Source organism: Rhinoderma darwinii, chromosome 4, assembly GCF_050947455.1.
Source record: "Rhinoderma darwinii isolate aRhiDar2 chromosome 4, aRhiDar2.hap1, whole genome shotgun sequence".
NCBI lineage: Eukaryota > Metazoa > Chordata > Amphibia > Anura > Rhinodermatidae > Rhinoderma > Rhinoderma darwinii.
In genome coordinates, this window is record NC_134690.1 from 175116896 (window position 1) to 175137239 (window position 20344).

Genomic DNA, 20344 nt, shown 5'->3' on the forward strand with positions numbered 1-20344 from the left:
GAGCTGCCGACACAGATCCCGGAAGTCTGAGGTTTGTGATGGAGAACTTCAGGGGACTTTGTCCCCCGTTCTCCCTATCGCTGCAAGCGATCACACATGTATCCCCTATACTGTGGATAGGGGATACATGTCTTTTGTTTAATGGCAGAGCGGGGAGATACCTCCGTGCTCTGCCGTAGTGTTCAGTGGCGTCGCGCTGTAGCAGCCATAGCGGCTGCTAGCGGAGCCTCCGGCCATGGTGGGGGCCCGTGCCGGTGGGCGTCACGGGCCCTCATGCCGCGGGCCCCGTAGCAGCCGCTACGGCGGTAGTTACGCCACTCCATTTACCTATGGTAGACATGCTGGCAGATAATCTCCGATCCGAAGAAAGACCACGACACGCGTTTCGCTACCTTCGTCGTAGATTGTTTTCTGCCAGGGCTCCTTGTTCTTCTTTACACTGAAGATACATCTAATGTCATTATGAACTATGTTTGGGGTCGTTGTCCTGCTGCAGAATAAAAAAATCAGACGCTTCCCTGATGGAATTGCATATTTCTCAGTATTGAGGACACCATTAAGCCTGACCCAAATCCCCAACTCCATTTTCTGAAATGCAGCCCCAAACTTCCAATGAACCTCAAAAATGCTTCACTGTTGCCTGCCGCCCACACTCATTATTGTACCGCTCTCCAGCCATTCAGTGAGCAAACTGCCTTCTGTTAGAGCCAAATATTTCAAATTTTGACTCATCAGTCCAGAGAACCTGATGCCATTTTTCTGCACCCCAATTCTTATGTTTTTGTGCATAGTTGAGTCGCTTGGCCCGGTTTCCACGTCGAAGGTATGGCTTCAGGGCCTCAATTCCTCTATGAAGCCCACTTCTGGCCAGACTTCTCCGAACATTAGATGGGTGTACCTGGGTCCCACAGGTCTCTGCCAGATCTGAGCTGAGGCACTGCTGGACATCTTCCAATTTCAAAGGGAAGTAAGCATGATGTATCTTTGATCTGCTGCACAAAGTCTCCTTGGCCGACCACTGCGTCTACAGTCCTCAAAGTTGTTTGTTTCTTTGTGTTTCTTCAAAAGAGCTTAAACAGCACATCTTTATACGCCAGTCGGCTTTGAGATCTTTGCCAGGGATAGACCTTGCTGATGCAGTATAAACTACCTAGTGTCTTGTTGCTGTGCTCAGTTTCATGTCATAGATCCAACATGTCAAGACGGTCTTCCACAAATTCACCATTATAGCACAGTTTGGCTGTCCTTCACCCGGTTTTATGCCTCCTACACAGCTGTCTGTGTTACAGTTAATGTCAGTGTTTCAACCTACAAATGAAAATGATGATTATCACCGGTTAATTGGTTAATCATACACCTGACTATAATTCTACAAAATCCATGACTTTGTGCAAGTGTACCTAGAATAATTGATGCTGTTTTGAGGGCAAAGGGTGGTCACGCCAAATATTGATTTGATTTACCTACTGTTCATTCACTTTGCATTTTCTTAATTGGTAAAAAAACACAACTATTATTAAACACATTTTGAACGCATTCTTGCTTTGCAGCATTTTTCCACAACTGCGTAAAACCTTTGCACAGTATTAAACATGAAGAACACTTACTGAACATAAAGAAAAACGGAGTGTATTTATTACACCTTTTTTTTTTAAAATAAAACATAATGGTTCAGGTTTTGTACTGGGAACAAGCCAAATAGTCAATGAAAATCAAGCGTTGTACATCTTGTGCTTTCGTACTGGTACTCTGCCCATTAATTTCTTGGCAGAGATCTCCAGTTTGGTTTAATCTTTAAAATGAGCAGAATATTAAACTCCAGTAAGTTTGAGCTACAGAGCCTAATAATGAGTGGACACGATTTAAAGGCCCCATATAAATCACTAATTCAGGTGGCTAGGGGAGTCGTCACAACACTTAGCTAACAACTTTGACATTAGGTCCTTTTGACATCACTTCTGAGATTTCCATCAGACGTATACATTGGAATTATTGTCCAACGTATAGCTATTTACCTCTGGTGGAAGGCTTGGAGGTTTGCCATTGTATAGGCATACATTGTCCATAGTCTCCAATGTAAAAAAAACAAAACATTGATACTGCGCGGTATACTTTTTACGGGATGCCGCTGCATAGAAAAGTGTATTAGACCAAGTTTTTCTATACAGCAAAAAAACTAAACGGTGAACCAACGTATACTAGCACAACAGATGCCAAAAAGACACTCTTTTGGCCTTTGTCTGGTGAATGGAGGCCCATAGATATGTTTGGCATGTACATTGGGATCTTTTCGAGGCTCAAACGTGATGGTCAACAGACCTTTATACTACTGCTTTGTGATCTAATCAGTATTCTGGGTATAACACAATCAGGCACAGTAAGACTTCATCCAACCTGGAAATAAAACATACACATCTACTTTTACCTAGTAAATACTACAGGAAAGCTTAAAAAACCAAAACAAAACAAACTTTCATTTTTAGTACAGGCGGTGCTGTTCTGAAGTGATGTACAGGGTGGGCCATTTATATGGATACACCTAAATAAAATGGGAATGGTTGGTGAGATTAACTTTCTGTTTGTGGCACATTAGTATATGAGAGGGGGGGAAACTTTTCAAGCTGGGTGTTGACCATGGCGGCCATTTTGAAGTCGGCCATTTTGTATCCAACTTTAGTTTTTTCAATGGGAAGAGGGTCATGTGACACATCAAACTTATCGAGAATGTCACAAGAAAAACAATGGTGTGCTTGGTTTTAATGTTACTTTATTCTTTCAGGAGTTATTTACAAATTTCTGACCACTTATAAAATGTGTTCAAAGTGCTGCCCATTGTGTTGGATTGTCAATGCAACCCTCTTCTCCCACTCTTCGCACACTGATAGAAAATCCAAATTCCAATAAAACTTAGAAATTAACAATTTTTACAAGGAATAAAGAAGAAAAAGCGCCCCAAGATTTGTAAAGCAATTTCTCCTGATTACAGCAATACCCCATATGTGGTAATAAATGGCTGTTTGGACCAACAGCGGGGCTCAGAAGGGAAGAAGCACTATTTGGCATTTGGAGCTCAAGTTTACTCAATTGGTTTTCGGGTGTCATGTCGCATTTGCAAAGCCCCTGAGGGACTAAAACAGTGGACACCCCTAGGACCTAATCGCCCTCCATAGATGGCAGACCAGAAGCCTTTGTTAGGCTTACGGTTGCCATAGCAATCGCCACCCGCAAGAATCTGCCCCCACAATTGCGTAGCGGGGTGCCGATGTTGCTATAACAACTTAAATGCGGTGGTCGCTATTGATCAGCGCATTTAAGGGGTTAATCGGTTCGGATCAGTACTAAGGCTGTTAGTAGCAGCCTGTACGGGGAGATGCTGGGCTGCGGGGACCGCCTGTGTGCTGTTAGGAGCACACGTAGATTAATGGGCTGCAGGCACAAGGACCAGTGCTGCAGCCCATTAATCTACGTGGGTTGGTCGGGAAGGGGTTAAGATACAGGTCTGAGGTAACTGTTGTATTGTAGAAGAAAGGTCCAATTACCCCTTTACACTAAAGGGCCGCCCAAACTGTAACCCCAGGTGGTTTCAACTGTTCTTCAATTGTTGCAAGGGGGTTTTCTGCTGAGTAATAAACACAGTTGTGCCTATTAACAGCACCTGAAAGTTTGAAGTTGGCTTCATCGGCCCAAGTTTTTTATCTAATAATGCCATCTCCTCGTGTTTCTTCATTCAGAATTTCCTCATTGAATTGTAATTAGACTGTGTGAAAAATCACCCCCCTGTATACCTACTTATGCACCTCCATGTATACATGCTTGAGAAAGGTCCCAATGAGGGACTGAAACATTACATTGTCTGATGTTGACTGAATAAACCACATTTTTTTGATATTTTCAACTGGAGTGCTGCAAGATCTTCTTTGTCATTGGATCGGGATTACTTGCTGGGCACCAATCTACTATATATATATTCCACTTATAGATATCAGGTAATATATATTCCCAAATATATATTATCAAATTGCCCACTTGGTAAAGGGGAGCGAGCGGATATAGCACAGCGTAGCAATGGGTAAAAATTGCCCAGGTTTCCCCGCAAATTCATCAGCAAATGTTTAAAGGTACCGTGTAGAAGGTTTACAGACACAGGGTGATGGGCTGCAGGAAAGCCATGGAGGAACATGAATTCCAAATTGCTTCTTCCATTGGGAGGAAATGCCGTGGATTTGCGGTGCAGATTCCGCACTGAAAATCCTCAGCAATTTACAGTAAATACATGTGGATGGTGTTTAAGACCCTATCCATATGTAGGGAAAAAAAAACCCACGTGAAATTGTGGGCTTGGTAAAGATTTTCTCATCCGTAGCATTTCAATTCGGTCTCGGATTTGACGCAAATTTTTTACGCTTTGCAATGTATAGGGTGAAATCCATTGCAAACTTTTAGAACACATGCAGATTTTGACGCAAATTTGCAGCATTATCCGTGGTGTAAAATATTTGCCACATCTGAACTCATCTGCACAGACAGGAGTGATTCATAAGGGTAATACTTAAGAATATTAGGACATTGTCGTTTATGAACTAGACATCTTTATACAACGGAAAGCTTCAATTTGTGAAATAGATCAGAACAACAAATGCGGTTTGCAAAGATAATTTAAAGGGGCTGTCCAAGATAAAATGACTGTGTTAATGCTTGTAATTTATAAATGTAAATACATTTGTAATATACTTACATTTTCCAAAGTGGCCCCGTTTTCAGATCCTGCCGTGGGGTACTTGACGGGTGTCGTCACTCCCTGCACTGGCTCTTGCCACTTGTGACGTGACGTGCCGTGTATGAGCTGTTCTGCTGCACAGCCCGTAAAGCACATGCGCGGTCCCTGCTGTTCTCGCGGTCCCTGCTGTTCTCGAGATAACAGCAGGGACCACACATGCAAGTTACAACAGAACAGCCCATAGAGGGCACGTCACAAGTGACGTGTCGTATACCCGGAAAAGAATTGAAGATCAACACAGCGGCCAGAGCCAGTGCAGAGAGTAAGGTCATCCATCAAGTACCCCATGGCAGGATCTGGAAACGGGGCCGCTTTGGAAAATGTAAGTATATTACAAAAGTATTTAGATTTATAAATTACAAGCATTAACACAGTCATTTTATCTCGGACAACCCCTTTAAGTCTTTCAACTTTAATAGCAATGTAAAACAAAAATATCTTGTGTTCATTCTATACATACTGTATTTCAGGGTTCAGTATTTTGTTTGCAGCTTTTGTTCTATTCATCTCTGATAAGCAGAGGCTAATAGAATTCAGCACCACTATTTTTTAAACAGTTAAAAATACGTACCAAGAGGCATGGATGATTTTTCTTTGAAGCTGTCCAAGGAATCGTTTAATCTTTCAATATCCTGTAGGAGAAGGAGGCTCTTGAGATGATGTAAGAGCTGAACTTCAGAGAACGGCACTGCACCACTCTTAATCTTGTCCAGAATTTCTACAATCTGTTCCACCATCGGAGCAGAGTCTACACATCTGGATTTGCCTGAAAGACATACAGATATCATATTCTAATAGAAACTGTGTCCACATAAACCAAAAATAAAAGTTCTATGATTAAAGTCTACCTACAGTATGGGAAATCAGCATAAGCTCTAAAAATATCAATTCAGAACCCATAATGTAATCTCAAATCATACATTCCAGTTCGAAGCTCTTCAGCGGTTTTAGTACAAGCCCAAGGCCGTCACTTAAGATACATTTATATTACTATGTTTGTTATTCAATGCTACAAGAGTTGGGGCAGATTGTATGTGCGCCCTATGGAAGCCGCAGATTGAGAGTTTAAGTCAAGCTTGTCAAAAAACATTAACAGTTTGTACTATTTTGGGCTGGTACCTGAACCTAAATCAAATAAAAAAATCGAATTCAATTTATGTTAAAGAGGCTCTGTCACCAGATTTTGCAACCCCTATCTGCTATTGCAGCAGATAGGCGCTGCAATGTAGATTACAGTAACGTTTTTATTTTAAAAAAACGAGCATTTTTGGCCAAGTTATGACCATTTTTGTAGTTATGCAAATGAGGCTTGCAAAAGTCCAAGTGGGTGTGTATTATGTGCGTACATCGGGGCGTTTTTAATACTTTCACTAGCTGGGCGCTCTGATGAGAAGTAACATCCTCTTCTCTTCAGAACGCCCAGCTTGTGACAGTGCAGATCTGTGACGTCACTCACAGGTCCTGCATCGTGACGGCCACATCGGCACCAGAGGCTACAGTTGATTCTGCAGCAGCATCAGCGTTTGCAGGTAAGTCGATCTTACCTGCAAACGCTGATGCTGCTGCAGAATCAACTGTAGCCTCTGGTGCCGATGTGGCCGTCACGATGCAGGACCTGTGAGTGACGTCACAGATCTGCACTGTCACAAGCTGGGCGTTCTGAAGAGAAGAGGATGTTACTTCTCATCAGAGCGCCCAGCTAGTGAAAGTATTAAAAACGCCCCGATGTACGCACATAATACACACCCACTTGGACTTGTACTTTTAAACACACCCACTTGGACTTTTGCAAGCCTCATTTGCATAATTACAAAAATGGTCATAACTTGGCCAAAAATGCTCGTTTTTTTAAAATAAAAACGTTACTGTAATCTACATTGCAGCGCCTATCTGCTGCAATAGCAGATAGGGGTTGCAAAATCTGGTGACAGAGCCTCTTTAAGATTGCACAAATCCGAGCGGCGACAAAAGAAGTGATGCTGTAGTATCAATAGAATACCGACAGGGATACCCATCCTACACATAAAATGTGAAAAAGTACATACTGCATAACACCATATTTCAGGATATATTTGGCAAATGGCAGCAATGACCCTTTGCTTTTGAGAACACTATTTGGCTTCCTGCTACTGGCAAAAATCTCAGGTGGCTCAAGTGCATAGCACAAAAATAGAAACCAGCTTCAAGAAGCAAATTTACTTCGGGAGGACTGATCCTAATTTAAAGAACCTGTAGACAAAATCTAAATGTAACAGGTTCAATATAAGGTAGCTGTACATATAAATATCAACTACATAAAAAAACAAAAACGTTAAAAAGATTCCTTTACCATTCTATTGTGGTTTTGTATATTTCATCAGTAGGAATCTCAACACCCACTCTCTCGGTGAGAGAGGTTTACTATGTTTATATGTGGGGTTTTCTTTTGGGGGGATTTTGGGAATAAAGTCGGCACCTAGTTGGATTGTACAGATCCGCTGTTTACAGATGACACATGTACGGCTAAATAGTGTGTTTTATTCTAAATATGGCGAATTCAGTCAGATTTATTAGTTGGAATATTAGGGGAATGGCTGATGCCACAAAACGTCAGGCCATTTTTCAACTTATTAGTGAGCACCAGCCGGCGATTGTCTGTCTGCAAGAGACACATATGATAACTGAAAGATTACAACAGCTAAAGAGGAGGTGGGTGGGATTTAGTGGTCACTCTACATACTCAGTATATTCTAGGGGAGTAAGTTTTTTAGTACATAAACAGATTCCATTTAATTGTCTGGACATGTAGGTGGACGCAGAAGGTCGATATATTTGTGTACTTTGTACCATATATTCAAAAATGTTTATAATAATATCCATATACATACCTCCTCCTTTTTGTAATAGAGTCTTATTAAAGGCCATGACTTTTGTGGCGGATAAACCAGGGATACCTTTGCTCCTACTCGGGGATTTCAATAATATTCTTGATTCCAACTGGGACAAATGTAGAGAGGGGGACAGGAGTGAAGGGAAGGTTGGGACTTCATTTGGTACATTGGTACAAGAAATAGGATTGTTGGATATATGGAGATTACAACACCCTTGTGAACGGGAGTTTTCCTGCTGTTCATCCACGTATTCTTCTTTATCCCGTATAGATCTGGGCTTGGGGAATGAGGGTATGATGCCCTTAGTTAATCAGGTGGAGTATCTACCTAGAACGTTATCATTCTCCCATTAGGGTCACGGTTGATATTAATAACCAGAGTCCCCAACGCCCGATAATCTGGAAGCTGAACCCTTTCTGGCTGACTTTGGTTGATAGGCAAGGTTTCATTGCCCAAAGGCTAGAGGACTATTTTCAAATTAATTGTGGCTCTTCTTCTGTTCGCTATGTATGGGATGCAATGAAGGCGTATTTGATAGGCCTGTTTATGCAGGCAATTAGCAGGCACAAAACAGCTACTAGGGTGGAGGATGCGAGATTACATGAAGAAATGAGTAAGGCAGAAGCGGCATTTATTTTAAATCCTACTGTGGTGCAGCAAATAAGTTTGCAAAGAGCACAAGAGGCACTTAATTTACATCTGTTAGCTGTAGCGAGCAGAAAACGGCAGTTTTTTGCACAGAATACCTTTGAAGAAGGAGAAAAGGCTGGTCATATGCTAGCAGTGGTAGCAAAGGCACAACAGGGGGTAACACATATCACTGCTTTAAAAACGGCAGAGGGCCATTTAGTTACAGAGAATTTGGAAGTTGTAAAAGTTTTGAGAGACTTTTATTCAGACCTATATACCTCCAAGGTGCATCCATCTACATCTGATATTTATACATTCTTAAATAAAGCAGAGCTCCCTAAGCGGTCAGGAAGCGCCAAGGCACTTCTGGATTCTCCACTCACGTTGGAGGAACTGGAAGAAGCGGTCAAACAGATGGCTAATGATAAGGCACCTGGGGCGGACGGGCTACCAGTTGAAATTTATAAAAAATTTCATTATTCATTGGATTGTGGTTCTTTGCCGGCTTCTATGCAAGAAGCCATTATTGTGGTCTTGCCGAAACCCGGGAAAGATCCTCAATTAGCTGATTCTTATCGACCGATTTCATTATTAACATCTGACGTTAAGATTCTGGCAAAGGCATTAGCTCTGCGGTTGAATGGTGTTATCTCTACCATTATACACCCGGATCAGAGCGGTTTTATGCCTGAGGGCAGACAATGTAGGTGAAAGAGCCATTTTTTCACTGGACGCTGCTAAAGCGTTTGACAGTGTGGAATGGCAATATCTTTGGTGCACCTTGGAGGCTATGGGTTTTGGACCATCTTTTATAGCATGGATTAAGGTCCTATATTCTTGCCGTACAGCCAGAATACAGGCAAATGGAGGATTGTCTCCCCGGTTTGCACTTGAAAGAGGGACTAGACAGGGATGCCCATTATCGCCCCTCCTGTTTGCCGTGGCAGTAGAGCCCTTGGCAGCGCGCATACGTGTGTCAGACGATATTAAGGGCTTCTTGTATGGCTCGGTGCAAGAAAAGGTAGCGCTTTATGCAGATGATATGCTTCTATACTTGGGGGATGTGGGTAGCTCTCTGGCAGAAACAATATCCCTAATTGAGAAATTTGGGGCATTGTCTGGGTTTAAAATAAATTGGGATAAATCCCACCTGCTCCCTGTGGATTCAATGTGCTCTATATCAGGGGTGCATGGGGTACCTATAGGACGCGTTAAACATCTCAAATATTTAGGGATCAAGATCTCGACCTCCCCTTCTGAATATGTTGCTCTCAATTTGCAACCCCTTCTGGTCAAATTTAAAATGAAAATAATGGCCTGATGTAAATTACATCTGACAGTTGTGGGTAGGGTCAATCTTATTAAGATGATCCTAATGCCACAATTATTGTATATTTTACATAACTCCCCTGTATGGATCTCATTACACAACTTTTATTATATTAATGCACTTTTTAGGGACCTAATATGGCGGAAGGGTCGCTCAAGAATTAGATTAGAAATTCTACAGAGTGCAAAGCATGATGGTGGTTTGGCCCTACCCAACCATTGGATATATTTTCTTGCCTCCCAATGTCAGCACTTTAAGGGGTGGGGGGAAATTATATCAAAGGGATCCAATGGATCGATTCTACAGGCACAGTTTGGACGATCTGTTTTATTCTCAGTTCTGGAGGCAGGTCACTCTATGTTGGCAGGCAGGAATACGCCCACATATACACTAATGCGTAAAGTATGGGATAAGGTCCGAGCTATTAGAGATTTGGGGGTTTGCACAATTTTTACACCTTTATGGGGGAATAAGGCACTTCCGGAATTCTTCTCTCTTGAAGGATTTGAGGGTTGGAAAGCAAGAGGCATCCTTTATGTCTCACAGTTGCTCCAGGAGGATGCATTTAAAACTTATCAACAGATCCAAGAGGAGTTTGAATTACCTCGAAATTCCCTCTATCAATACTTACAGATAAGACATGCTTTTGTTGTCCAGAAGAAGGCGGTGGATTTGGCAATACACGCAGATGGGGTGTGGTCTGTTTTACATACCAGGAGTGTTACATCGGGGGTTATTTCACATATTTATCAGTGGTTGATCAGTAAATTTTTTGATAAATACCCCCTGATGGCTTCTAAAAAATGGGAAAGAGATATGGGTCCCATCTCTGAAGAACAATGGATAGATATGAAAGCAGTTCCGAATATTTCTCTTAGTGAGGCTGGGCGCCTTTCTCAATTATATATTATCCATAGAGTATACAGGACTCCTAAATTTCTTTTTCATATTGGGGTAAGGAGTGATTCGAAATGCTCCAGATGTGCGGAAGAGGGAGCTGATCATATGCATATGTTGTGGTCCTGCCCACAGTTAACCACGTACTGGATGGATGTACTGAAGGTGATTCAGGAGGCCTATGGACCTGTGTTGCAAGGGACTCCTTTGGAGTGCATTTTGGGATGTATTATGGACACCCCACCCTCTACTTTGGAGCGGTTGGCTATTGTAAGGTTGCTATATATAGCTAGAAAACTAATTGCCCTACATTGGATACAAGGCGCCCCGCCGACTAGGAGCGAATTCATTGCAAAAGTGAATAAAATTATTGTATTGGAAAAGGTTGTCTATGTAAAGCGCAAAACACTTAAAAAATTCGAATCCATATCGGGACCATGGGTAGGGGTAATGGAATCTGTATTATAAAATGTATTCAGGGACTCTGTATGACCGCCAGCCTTTACACGGTATTGGGGTTATGTATATAGATGTGGGATAAGGAGAAGGGGGGAAATAGAGAGGATTAAATATCTGCTATATATTATATCTGTTTTGTATTATACATGCTTGTAGACGATTAAGCTACTTGACATTTGGAAAAGGATATGTCCCATGTACCTTGTATTTTGTGAATAATGTATTCGATATTTGGTACAATTTCTATTTCATATACTATCTAAATTTGGAATTTTGTGACAGTGCCTGGGGGGAGGGTTTGTTTAATATGTTTTGTAGTATATAATTTTGAAACTTCAATAAAAAAAATTATCTGAAAAAAAGATTCCTTAAAGATAAAATAATGCGTGAAAGGCTGTTGCTATATATGCACAACAAATGTCTACATTCAAGACACGGTTCATTCTCCTTTACTTTATGGAGCTATGAAACTGTGCCAGTTTGCAGTCAGGTAAATCCATTATCACCTCAATTTATAGGATTTTATACTGTGCGTGTGCACGCAACTAGGATACGCTTTCCACTCTCAAAAACTCCTCCAAAATATAACTAAAATTGACTGACTGCATCATATTTATTATAGGTATATAGCCCTCTTTAAAAAAAAAAAAAAAAAGACGCCGAAGAAAATTAGACCTCGCGTATCGTACTATATGGTTTGGGTTCAAAATTATCCTGGGGCTGGAAGCGCTCATTAATATAAATTTTACTTGTAACAAATTTCGTCATCGATAAGGATGTAGATTCTATAAAATCATCATTGCCATTAGATAGAGGTCTACACTAGCACAACTCTTGTATGATTGTATTACAATAGGACAAGTCAGATGATGACCATATACAATTTAGCGATCATGTATGGACGATAATTTTTTACCAGTAATGCTTTTGTGATTTATGCATTTACACTGGGCAGTGCTTGTTTCACACGTACAGCCTAAAGAAACGCATCTGAAAAATCAAATGCGTCTTTTTTTAAATGTTTCAGCTGTAATTTGGTTTTCAATTTAATGGTCATAAGCTTAAAGAGAACCTGTCACCTGCCCATACACGTGCAGCATTTAATGGGAAGGGCTGCACAAACCCTGGGGCACTTTACATTTTTCTCCTAACCGCCTCCATTATCTAGATATCGGTGCCGTTATATTTGGCGCCCGATATTTAAATAACCCCCTGAACAGTCAATGGGGCGTGTTTAGGCAAGGGGGCGTGTAACATCGCTGTGACACTGTCCAATCAGCTACGGACAGTGCCACAGCAAGAGCTGAAGAGAGGAGAGCGTGTGCGCGCAGCTCGGAGCGGTGCACGAATGCGCTCTCACTCACTTTAGCTCTCGGCAGACAAGGACAAGACTGTGCAATCTCTCGCATGCGCGCACAGCTCCAAACTGCACATGCACAGCTCAAAAATGCACGTGCGGGCGCACACGCTCTCCTCTCTCCAGCTCTCGCTGTGGCACTGTCCGTAGCTGATTGCACAGAGTCATAGTGAGGTTACATGCCCCTTTGCCATTACACGCCCCTTTGGCAGCTCAGGGGTTATTTAAATATTGGGCGCCAAATATAACGGCACCGATATCTAAATAACAGAGGGTAAGAGAAAAATGCAAAGTGCCCCAGGTTTTGTGCAGCCCTGCCCATTACATGCTGCACATGTATGGGCAGGTGAACGGTTCTCTTTAAGTTGAAACACTTTGAAAAACGCACGCATTTCTTTTAGATGCGTTTCTTTAGGCTGCGTTTAAAAACGCACAAAGTGAATGCAGCCTTAACAAGTCTTTAGTAAGAAGAAATCAAAACCTTCTCCATCATTTTCAAACTCTCTAAAACCGTATCCTTTTTTCAGCGATTTGACTAAGAAAAGGAAATATACCACATACTATCAGTAAAATAGAGCTCTTGAGTGCCTTGAAGGAAACCCAGCAAGTCTTCGGTTTTCCTTGTTTGGTCTTCCTTTGTCTGTTCATCAGATTGAATAACGGCACAGTCTTCCGCCTGGTACACATCACACTGGCATGTTCTACCTTTGGTCCACAGCCCTTCTGCTTTCAGTCTTTCCTTCTGTCTCTTTCGCTGCAATTTCCTTTTTTTGTTTTTATTGATCTTCTCACCTTCCAATGTTTCAGGAGGAGGAGAAGTTTTTTGTATGTTTTGTTCACCGACAGGGGTGGGCTCAATCATAACATTTACTTTCTTCTTTTTCCGTCTGCGTCTTCTACGTATTTCCACTTGCTGATCTTCTAAAGTGAAAAGTATACATTGTTATTCGTTCTGTGAACGATCATTGGAAAACAGACATTGAAGTCTTCAAGATATGTGGTATAATACACTATAGTAGATTTTGGGAACATATGTGCATTATTCAACACTATAGGTCTGTGGTTTTAACCTCTTAACGCCGAATGACGGCTATATCCGTCCTCTGCAGCTGCTAGTTCGCGCAGGACGACGGATATATCCGTCCTGTGATGGCGCGGGTACTGAGACTGTACCCACGCGATCAGCGGCAGGAGCACGGCTGTTATACACAGCCTGGCTCCTGCTGCAACTGCCGGAATCGAAGCTCCGATTCCGGCAGTTTAACCCATTAAGTGCCGCTGTCAATAGTGACAGCGGCATCTAATGTGTTTGACAGAGGGAGGCATGACCTAACAGGTTGCCTGTCAGTTTTACACTGACAGGCAATAATGCTTTGGTATACTAAGTATACCAAAAGCATTATATATGCGATCAGCAGATCGCATAGTGAAGTCCCCTGGTGGGACTAAAAAAAAAAGATGTCAATCAGTTAAATAAAGTTGGTGAAAAAAAAAAAATAATTATTACAGTGAAAATCAAATAAAACGTGGTTTGATTTAGTAAAAGTGTCAAAACAAATCACACATACACATATATGGTATCCCCGCGATCGTAACGACTTGAACAATAAAATTAACACATTAATTAAACCGCCGGATGAACGGTGTCCAAAAAAAACGCAAAAAACACAACAGCAAAATTCTCTCTTTTCTCCCATTCCCCCCGTAAAAAATGTAATAAAAATTAATCTCTAAGTCCTATGTACCCCAAAATAGTACTAATGAAAACTACACATTGGCCCGCAAAAATCAAGCCCCCATACGGCCACATTGACGGAAAAATAAAAACGTTACAACTCTTGGAATGCGACGATGCAAAAACAAGTAATTTTTTTTCTAAAAGGCTTTTTATTGTGCAAACGTAGGAAAACATATAAAACCCTTACATATTTGGTATCCCCGTAGTCGTGCCGACCCATAGAATAAAGTGAACATGTTATTTACGCTGCATAGTAAACGGCGTAAATTTATAACGTGAAAATCAATGCTGGAATAGCTGCTTATTTTCAATACTCTCCTAAAATAAAGTTAATAAAAGTTAATCAATATATTATAAGCATCTAAAAATGGTACAATTACAAAATACATCTCGTCCCGCAAAAAACAAGCCCTTATACGGCTATGTCGACGGAATAAAAAAAAAGTTACGACTCTTGGAATGCGACTGTGAAAAAACAAAAAATAATCCTTGGTCATTAACGTGCAAAATGGCCCGGTCATTAAGGGGTTAATACTTCATTGTATTTGATTGTGTCCGGTATTATTAATATCGGATACATAATAGAAGAAAAAAAAAAAAAAAGACTGATCAACCAATAAAAACAAAAATGGGGACAGCATAAGGAACCAGGGTAAAGTATAGCATAGGCAAGGTATTCCTTCTTCCTGTGCGGTCACCCACTGATGTGTTTTTAAATATTCATTGTTTCCTTCCTTTCAAAACAAGTGTGAATAATAACAATTTATACTTAAAAGGGGTTGTCCCATCTGCTAAGACATAGGGTCATCATTCACCCTCAACCAGAGCAGAGAGCCTCTGCTTCTAGCGGGTCTCTGTCTGGAAACGTAACAAGCCCATGAATTATATTTCTGACTGACTATTTCAATAGGCGTCATCACTGTTCAAGGAAAAATGTTAGAGGTCCAGCACACGATATGATGTGAAAAAATACAAAACGGTTTATTTAAGTCAAAATTAAAACAAGAAATTTAAAAAATCACTGTTTCCTCACTTTGGACAAATAGAGTTAAAAATGTCAAACCATGCAGACAGGTACAGTTGATATTGGGCTCATTAACTGCATATGAATGGTGTATTAACTCTTTCCTTTCCAGAGTGCACATCTTGTAGGGAACACTGAGCGCCATTGTAATACATTTGCAGGGGAAATAGTAGACGCACAGAGCTTCCTTCCCGAGCCGTTAAAAGCTGAGCAATTCTGAACACAAAAGACGAGACCAACAAGATGTGATGTTGAATTTATCCCGCATATTACAATTATCTGACCCTTCTTTCCAGCACATGCCTTGCAAAATAACGTGGTTACCCAATCCCAGAAGAATGAGTAGAGAACCAATTTGGAAATTCCTGACTGAAAACAAATAGTTATAATAGCAGGTTTTGCGTTGGAATTTTGTTTTTGGACTATCCTCCTAAAGGCGCTCTATCGTTCCAAGCATTATATACTTTTCTATGACCAGAAAATAAAAAAGAAATTAAAAACAGACTAAAATTACATTGTCACAATGTCTTAAACCACTTTCACAAGATGTTTATCCCAGGGTTCACAGACGGTGGGAAAATCTGCAGCAAAATCTGTGTAGGATGTGGATTTTGCTGCAGATCTCACCCCTTTACATTGCAATGGTCAATATCCACGTGCCACATTTGTTGCAAAAATGTCTGCGACTGTCCAATTTATCCAAATAGGGCTTGCAGAAATCCATGCACATGCTGCAGAAACAACCCCATTAACATGTATATAACAGATTTTCAGTCGCAGAAATTTCTGTAAATCGGACGCAGGTGAATTTACTAAAAAAGGGATGAAATCTGCAGCTGAAATAGATATGCCGCCAAAATTCCACAGGATCTTTAACCCCTTCCCGACATATGACATACAGTTACGTCATAGCCGGGAAGGGGAAGTATGGAGCGGGCTCACGCAGTGAGCTCGCTCCATACGATGCCGGTGTCGGCTGTATGTTACAGCCGACACTTCAGAGTAACTAGCGGCATCGCGCGATCCCGCTAGTTTAACTAGTTAAATGCTGCGGTCAATACCGACCGCAGGATTTAAATCGTGAGAAAGCGGGGGTGGGCGACCCCCTCTAACCGCTCATCAAGCCCCCCGCAACGCAATGGCGTGGGGGGGGGGCGGTGGTTGCTATGGCTGCCTGGGGGCCTAATGAAGACCCCCAGGTCCGCCATCTTTGTACACCTATTAAGTCCTGCCTCTGGCAGGGCTTAATAGATGCCTGAAAGAATCACGATATACTGCAATACAATAGTATCGATCGCTGGTTGAAGTCCCTTAGGGGGACTAATAAAAAAAGTAAAAATAAAGTTGTTTTTTTGTGTAAAAAAAAAAAAAAAAAAAAATCTAAATTAAAAGTTCAAAAACCCCCCTTTTCCCATTTTCCCCCTAGAGCATAGTAAAAAAAATAAATATATACATAATTGGTATCGCCGCATCCGTAAAGGTCTGAACTACTACAATATATCATTATTTAATCCGCACGGTGAACGCCGTAAAAAAAAATTGTAAATGCCAGAATGTCTATTTTTTGGTCTCCTAATCTCCCACAAAAAATTAAATAAAAAGTGATCAAACCGTTTCATGTACACCAGAATGGTATCATTAAAAACTACAACCTATCCCGCAAAAAATAATCCCTCAAACCACTTAATCGGGGGAAAAAGAAAAAAGTTTTGGCTCTCGGAATTTGGCGACGCAAAATAAATTATTTTTTACACTTAGGTTTTTACTTGTAAAAGTAGTAAAATATAGAAAAAAAAATGATACATATTTGGTATCACCGTAATCGTATTGATCCGCAGAATAAAGTTAACATGTTGTTTTAATTTTTTTCCCATTTCCTAGTACATTATACAGCAAAATAAATGGTGCTACGAAAAACTAAAACTCGTCCCGCAAAAATCAAGCCCTCATAGTACTATATCGACGGAAAAATAAAGACGCTATGGCTTTTGGAATGTGGAGAGGAAAAAACGAAAATGAAAATCTGAAAGTTGTTTACATCGGGAAGGGGTTATGAGATTTGTTCAAAACGCTTCCACACGTCTGGTACAGTAATTCAGTCAGGAAAATCTGCAGCATATTTCACTGAGTGGACTCTGCTTTAAAGAGACTCTGTCACCACATTATAAGTGCCCTATCTCCTACATAAGGAGATCGGCGCTAGAATGTAGATGACAGCAGTGCTTTTTATTTAAAAAAAACGATCTATTTTTACCACGTTATTAGCGTTTTAAATTTATGCTAATGAGTTGCTTAATGCCCAAGTGGGCGTGTTTTTACTTTAGACCAATCAGCCTTATGCACTCCTCTCCATTCATTTACACAGCGCATAGGGGTCGAACACATTAACAATACTGAAGTGTTTAGACAGTGAATAGGGATTCCACGGAATATCTATTCACAATCTCTGCACTTCGTTACTGTTTCTGTGGTAGTTACAGCAGAGGACGCGTAATCTCGCGAGATTACGCGGTAAATGAAAGGTTACAACGAGATCACGCTTCCTCTGCTGTAACTACCATAGAAACAGTAACGAAGTGCAGAGATTGTGAATAGACATTCCGTGGAATGTCTATTCACGGTCTAAACACTTCAGTATTGTTAATGTGTTAGTATAAGACAGCACATAAGGAACTAACAGGATCCCTATGCACTGTGTAAATGAATGGAGAGGAGTTCATGATGATGATTGGTCAGCGTCATACACTTCCCTGTACAACGCCCACTTGGTCTAAAGTGAAAGTACGCCCACTTGGGCATTAAGCAACTCATTAGCATAAATCTAAAAACAGTAATAAAGTGGTAAAAATAGATCGTTTTTTTTAAATAAAAAGCATTACGGTCACCTACATTATAGCACCGATCTCCTTATGTAGGAGATAGGCCACTTATAATGTGGTGACAGAGCCTCTTTAAGTGGGAAGGTGCTATCCTACAGCTTTCACTTTACTCCACCATTCAGCTCAATCTACAAGGTAGTTAAGAGCTCCACTAATCGCATATTCATTTTCTGCAACCGAAAACCGTTTAAAAGTATATAAATATACATACATAAACAAACAAACACACATACATATACAGCGTGCGACCCGAGAAATGATGGGAAAGGGGAAAGGCGAAGGCCCACAAATCAGCAGCCGGCTTGGATCTCAGTGTAGATCACGATGGCCAACAGGCCTTCCCTTTCCCTCAGGGCCTGCTCACAGCTAGTGATGAGGGGATTTGCATTGGTTAATGAGGATGGTAGTCTCTTGATTTCCCCTGGGACACTCAGTGTGTCTGCTCCTGTCCTGATGGTGTTTGGGGTGTCCTTGATGTTATGGGTGCAAAATAAGACATGAGGCTAAAGTGTGGCAGTTTAACAGGCTTGCTCGAGTCACAATTTTACTTAAGTTTTCCACATATATGGAGGCACATTTCTCACAAATAACTCAATCCTTGTAATACAATGTAGCGCCAGATGCAGGTGCGGGGGACCCTCTCTCTCTCTGCTTTCCTTGCGGGTTCCTACCCTTGTCAATTCAGTGGGACGATAAGATATGTGTCCATGAATGCAGCTTTCTGCTTCTGTGTAAAGGCTCTCAGCCTGTCAGTAAGGGTAGTAAAAGGTGTATATTAGAAGGATGAAACTCACCAACATATATGGACACACACACATCTAAAGACAACCATGAGGTACACAAAGATACTCCTGTCCATTACCGGTCACCCATGGCAACCTGCGAGTAAAATCTGAAGTGAAAACGATGAAACTTCTTCAGTAAACGCATGCAGAGCACAGAATTTTATTCTAGTATTTCTAATAATCTGTGAACCCAGATCCAATTAATGCCGGATTAAAGGAATTTTATTGTACCAGGGCATAAATCTACTATTAAGAAAAGGATTAGAACAGAAGTTAGAAATACACTGTGATTGGAATTGAATGCATCGTACAAAAAATATCTTGAACGTGAAGGGAAACAAAACCCCAAGTGCTAAGGGTAAATATCTAGGCAAAATATATTTAACAGACTTCAAATAGACATTGAAATGAGACCATTTTAGAAAGCACTTGGGAATTCGGGTTAGGGTTGGGAATTCACGAGCTACACACAGACAATTCTCCAGAAATATATAGCTGCAGTTTGTTTTATAAACATTTCCATGTTTCTAAAATGCTGTTGGAATTCTACTTCATTAAATAAGACAGGGGGTAATTTTGTGGCGTATAAAAAGGTTAATTGAAAAGACAAAAAGATATTTCCAAAAAGCATAGAGAAAATAAGAACAAAGCATAAATATGTTTAAACGGAGAAATGCAGAAAGTAGCAGAACTGCTTAAATTCAATGGAAAATTGAAAAATATTTTCCGGCTTTTTTCATACTGCCTTCATCTTCATTTACATAAACCATTTTACAAAATATATTTCTAACTGACTGATGTTTATGGCAGAGAACAAAAGTAGAATAAATGTGTATACGGGTTCACATAATTTATGTTCCTTATTTTTGTCCCCTTAATTTACCTTCTAACTCCACTGTTCATGAAGTCTAACGATAGAACAGTTTTACAAAGCAATGCAAAACAGAATATATAATATAGCAAGTAAATCTAATTCAACCAAACTCTACTAAGCCATGAACAGAAAATGCTACGTATAAAAACATCTTATTGAAATATGGTAATCAAAAGCATGTTTAACCTCTTAACGACTGATATATCTGTCATGTGCTAGTTCATGACGGTTAAAAACCCCGCAAAAAACGGCAAAATTGATTTTCTCCCATTCCCCCCCATAAAAAATAAAAATTAGTCTATAAGTCCTACATACCCCAAAATAGTACTAATGAAAACTACACCTTGGCCCGCAAAAAAATCAAGCCCACATACGGCCATATTGATGGAAAAATAAAAATAAAAAGTTATGGCTCTTGGAATGCGGCGATGCAAAAACAAGTAATTTTTTTCTAAAGGGGTTTTTATTGTGCAAATGAAGGAAAACATAAAACCTATACATATTTGGTATCCCCGTAATCGTGCCGACCCATAGAATGAAGGTGACATGTTATTTACGCTGCATAATAAACGGCATAAATTTAGAACGTGAAAATCAATGCTGGATTAGATGCTTATTTTCAATAAAGTTAATAAAAGTTCATTGATATATTATATGCATCCAAAAATGATGCAATTGCAAGTCGTCCCGCAAAAAACAAGCCCTTATAAGGCTATGTCGACGA

General features: G+C 40.6%; 1 protein-coding gene across 3 annotated transcripts in view; it reads right to left on the bottom strand.

Annotated features, from left to right (window-relative positions):
* ERICH1 (glutamate rich 1) overlaps nucleotides 1-20344 on the bottom strand; it is a 48724-nt gene that overhangs the window by 4513 nt on the left and 23867 nt on the right. Inside the window, exons 4-6 of one of the 3 annotated variants that reach the window (XM_075861920.1) lie at nucleotides 12882-13241; nucleotides 5349-5543; nucleotides 333-1308 (exon numbers count right to left, since the gene is read on the bottom strand). In XM_075861920.1, coding sequence (XP_075718035.1) covers nucleotides 1304-1308; nucleotides 5349-5543; nucleotides 12882-13241 — 560 coding nt within the window. In that variant the 3' untranslated portion in view covers nucleotides 333-1303. Of the gene's footprint in view, nucleotides 1-332; nucleotides 1309-5348; nucleotides 5544-12881; nucleotides 13242-20344 lie in introns of those variants that run through there. The other 2 variants (XM_075861919.1, XM_075861918.1) reach the window with 2 other exon arrangements.